Raw genomic sequence first — 3,850 nt, forward strand, 5'->3', positions numbered from 1 at the left:
AAAAGTGTGCTGCTGGTGTGGTTCAGGCACCCAGCAGAGGTGAAGGGGAGTGGGGCAGCTGGAGAAGGAGAATCTCTTGTTCATCCTTTTACTTCCTACTCTCCACAAGACCCCAGCAGTGCTGAGGGTGCTCACCCACCTCCAGAGTTTGCTCCTATTTAACTCCAGGAGGGCTCCGGGCAGCGGGAGCTCCCAGGGCTGCCTGGGGTGCCATTCCTTTTTGGGATCCTGACCACTTTCCAGAGTTTCAGATCCTATAAATCCAGCCTTGTCTTGAAAAGCGGAACCGGAGGCTTTGGGGTGGAGGAGGAGAGAAATGCTGAAGCCAGAGCCTTTGTCAAACAAACCCGTAAACTATAGAGTACACGGGCCAAGCGCACACAGCAGGAGCCAAGACCGGGGGAACAACAGCTCTAATTTATTTAGATTATAATGCAGTGAGGGAAGGCTTGTTTACGACAGAAGGAAAATATGCCTCAGTCAGTCAATCGCAGGCTCTGGCTCCCTCTAATTGAAAACAGAGGCTCCTGCTTGGTGGAAATCACCACTGTTGCGCTCAGAATTTGTATTTCCCCACCACACAGGGCACAGCCTCTCCCTGGGACAGCACGTACTAACAGCCGAAGGGCACAACAGGCGAGGAGGATGACAGGTGACCAGAGAACCTGCTGCCCTTGACAGATCTGGTGTCTGTTGGAAAGAGACTCACAAGCAGTCCTTCTCAGGCTCAGCAAGACTCTCCTCATTATCTGCCCAGCCTTTTCTTCATCTTGAAGATAAACTTCACTTGCAGGGCTGCACCATAGCCCCGGCACAGACTCCAGTGAGTCCCCGCTTCCCTGGCTGGCAAACATCTGATGAGACAGTAAACAACAACTCCAGATGGTTAAAACCAAACCCAATTTGGTTCCAGGAGTCAGCGTGGAGGTTTCATAGGAAAACATTAAATCCCTTTGCCCGCAAAGTCGAGGCAGGGCCCTCCTAACTTTTGCTCATCTCCACACACACGAAGGGCACGTCCCCAGGTCCCTCACACTGCAGTCCTCAGAGAAGCGCCCTCAGTGTGTATCTGCTGGGAGAGGGGCAGGGCTGGAAAATAACTGGACAAAAAGAATAAAAGGCAACGACGAACTTGTGATAAAGCAGCTGCTGACATGTCTGTTCTGATGGGGCACGGGTGGAGAATTGTTTAAAGACACAGACACTGAAAACGAACACTGCAAAAATGTGGCAGAAGAAGAGTCCGATGTGGCTATTTACACTCCCGCTGTACAAAACGCCACGGTAGCATTTACCTGACTGTGGGCTTCATGTGCTGCAGCTCCCTGGCTCCTCACTTCTGCGCACAGCACAACCTCTGTGCATAAGGCACCAATTTTTCTCTAACGCACATCTGAAATACCTTCAAGGCTACAAATTTGGCTTTAGTAAGCTAGAATCATGCCCGTCACAGCGCTGAAGCAGTGTGTGAGCATACAGATGTGCTCTGGCTACCAGATCTGCAGGACCCTCCTCCCTCTTGAGATGAGCAGGGAATAGGAAATAGTCATGTATTTCCAAAGATCCTGATGTGTTCTTTTTTATTTCTTCACAAACTTTGATCGAATTGTGCATGTCCAGCAGCTTTTCAGTCCTGCTGCAAGTTTCTTCTGGCCTGACAAGATGAACGCAAGTACGCCACGCACAGAGTCCCACTCCCCACCGCGTTGTTAGCACTTCCGAGATGAGGATAAACTCCTCCTGCGAAACATGCAGAATCTCCCCGCAGCCTCACTGGGGCTCCTTGAATGTCATGATGAGTTCTTGTTGCTCTTTACTAATTGCCTGGAAGGAAAACAGCCACCACTGAACTCAGCAAAGTGCTCTTCTCCACAGATGCCAGCGTTCAGGACACAAAGCAGGCTGATATAAAACAGAGCGTCGCGGCCATCCCCAGCATGTATGGAATACAACCCACTGATCCCACATGCTCACCCACAGAAACATCCCACCCAGCGCACAGGGAAAAATATCCAAGATCTCCAGTGAAAATGCCCAGGCCTCCCAGGCCAATTTCAGCAGTATTTGGCTCCTGGTGAGGCCTTTGACAAGTGGACGGCTTAAATATAGAGCAGCCATTTGCTAGTCAAGCCACAGAATAGTGTTTCGTTCAGGCTGATGCTGCAAAGAGAAGGGATTTTTATTTGTCTGTTTTTTATTTTTACCTGCCAGGCATGTTTGCGTGCTTGTATCAGCTGCTGCAGCTCTGCAATCCTATCTCTCCCTGCAAGCACAGACTCCGCTACCTTCCTGTTCTCTTCTTCCTTCTCCTTTAGGACTTTCTGCAAGTACGACCTGTGCTTCAGGAGGTACGGCACCATAGCGCTGCGAATGTCCTCTTCCGGGATCCCACTGGGACGCCTGGGAACAAACTGGGATGTGAAGTAACCAGAGAGCAATAATCTTGTAGAGCAATTAGCCTCACGCACCTCAACTGGAAGATGAGCTGCTGCCGTAACGTATCAGCTCACCGACTCTGGCAATTTACCTCTGGCACTGGATGCTTGAGGACAGCGAGAACGTGCGCGTCTAACGGGCAGCCATTGCGCAGCCCCCTAATGCCGTACATGAAGGACGGGAGGAGTCCTTCCCAAAACTCTGCTGTCAGTTCAGGCCTGGAGGCAGGCAGGATGTAATTAAGTTCCCCAAACACAGAAACAAGAAATCGTGATGACGATTTTGGTTAAAAGACCCAGCCTGCCTTTTGGGCAAACAAAAGGCAGCGTGTACAACTTCCAGTGCCTGCTGAGTCCCAACAAGAAGCGCTGATGTGAGCTCTACTATCAGACCAGTAGCTGTGGCTAAAACATGCCATCAGCCTTTTGAATTATTCGGAATTGAGTTTGTTTATCTCCCCTCTGGTCTCCACGGCACTAACCTCCTCCTTGCAGCGAGGAAGCACAGATAGATACATGACCTAGAGAAGCATAAATAAAACTTATTCTGATGTTTCAGATGCAATGACATTGCTGTTAAGATACATGAAGTTTAAAAAACTCCCGTGCAGCACAAGGCTTACAGGACACATCAACACGACCAAAACATCACAAGGGAACTGACTTTCGCCCTTGAAGGAACATGTCTCCACACACACACACTCTCCGGACTGCCTTCCACAAGACCATCCATACCACGCAGGCTCTTCCTGGTTCTTTGCCTCCTCCACGATTTTATCCAGGGAATTAAAGAGCACCTCCAGGTTCCCTTCATCCTTTACCTCCTGGATCTCCTCCTGCAAAGGAAGGACGCCACAGGGATTCAGAAGGCATCATTCTGCTTGTGAGCCCTTGCTTTTCCCTGGATAAAGGCTACATCCTGGGAATCACAAAGTATTGAGTTAGCAGTCCTAGAGATATTTAAAAGATGTGTAGACATGGTAATTAAGGACATGGGCTAGTGATGGAGTTGGCAGTGTTAGGTTTACGGTTGGGCCTAACGATTTTGAGGGTCGTTTCCAACATAAAGGATTCTATGTTTCTACAGCTCTTTCTGGGGAAGACAAAGTGGTCTGGAAGAATCTCTGGGGAACAGTCTTAACCTTCTGGTTTCGCCATTCAAGAAATGTGTTTGCTACCCTTAATTATCAACGTGTTCAGCGCTTTTACACCGAGGGCTGGAAGCCCCTCCGAAGGCACGCACACCCCCCAGCCCCTAAAGGTCTGCTTCACCTTGATGGACGTCTGCAGCTGGGATATAAACTGATCGTAAATGCTCCTGGTCATCTCGGGCTGTAGCTTGTAGAAGCCGCGGTAGCAGTTTGCGAACCTCTGGTAGCTGCAACACCGGAGGGGGAGGGTGTCACCGCCATGGG

The 3,850-nt window shown here is 49.9% G+C and overlaps 1 protein-coding gene across 1 annotated transcript; it reads right to left on the reverse strand.

Annotated features, from left to right (window-relative positions):
• Positions 1-1,770: 1,770 nt before the first annotated feature.
• Positions 1,771-3,818, reverse strand: PMF1 (polyamine-modulated factor 1; the record flags this gene model as incomplete). Its single annotated transcript, XM_010286923.1, has 4 exons — positions 1,771-1,824; positions 2,205-2,400; positions 3,171-3,271; positions 3,708-3,818. Coding segments are annotated over 4 exons (462 nt in total), but the record flags the coding sequence as incomplete, so codon positions are not given.
• Between the last annotated feature and the right edge of the window lie 32 nt (positions 3,819-3,850).

The sequence above is a fragment of the Phaethon lepturus genome, unplaced genomic scaffold, assembly GCF_000687285.1.
Source record: "Phaethon lepturus isolate BGI_N335 unplaced genomic scaffold, ASM68728v1 scaffold23275, whole genome shotgun sequence".
NCBI classification, from domain to species: domain Eukaryota; kingdom Metazoa; phylum Chordata; class Aves; order Phaethontiformes; family Phaethontidae; genus Phaethon; species Phaethon lepturus.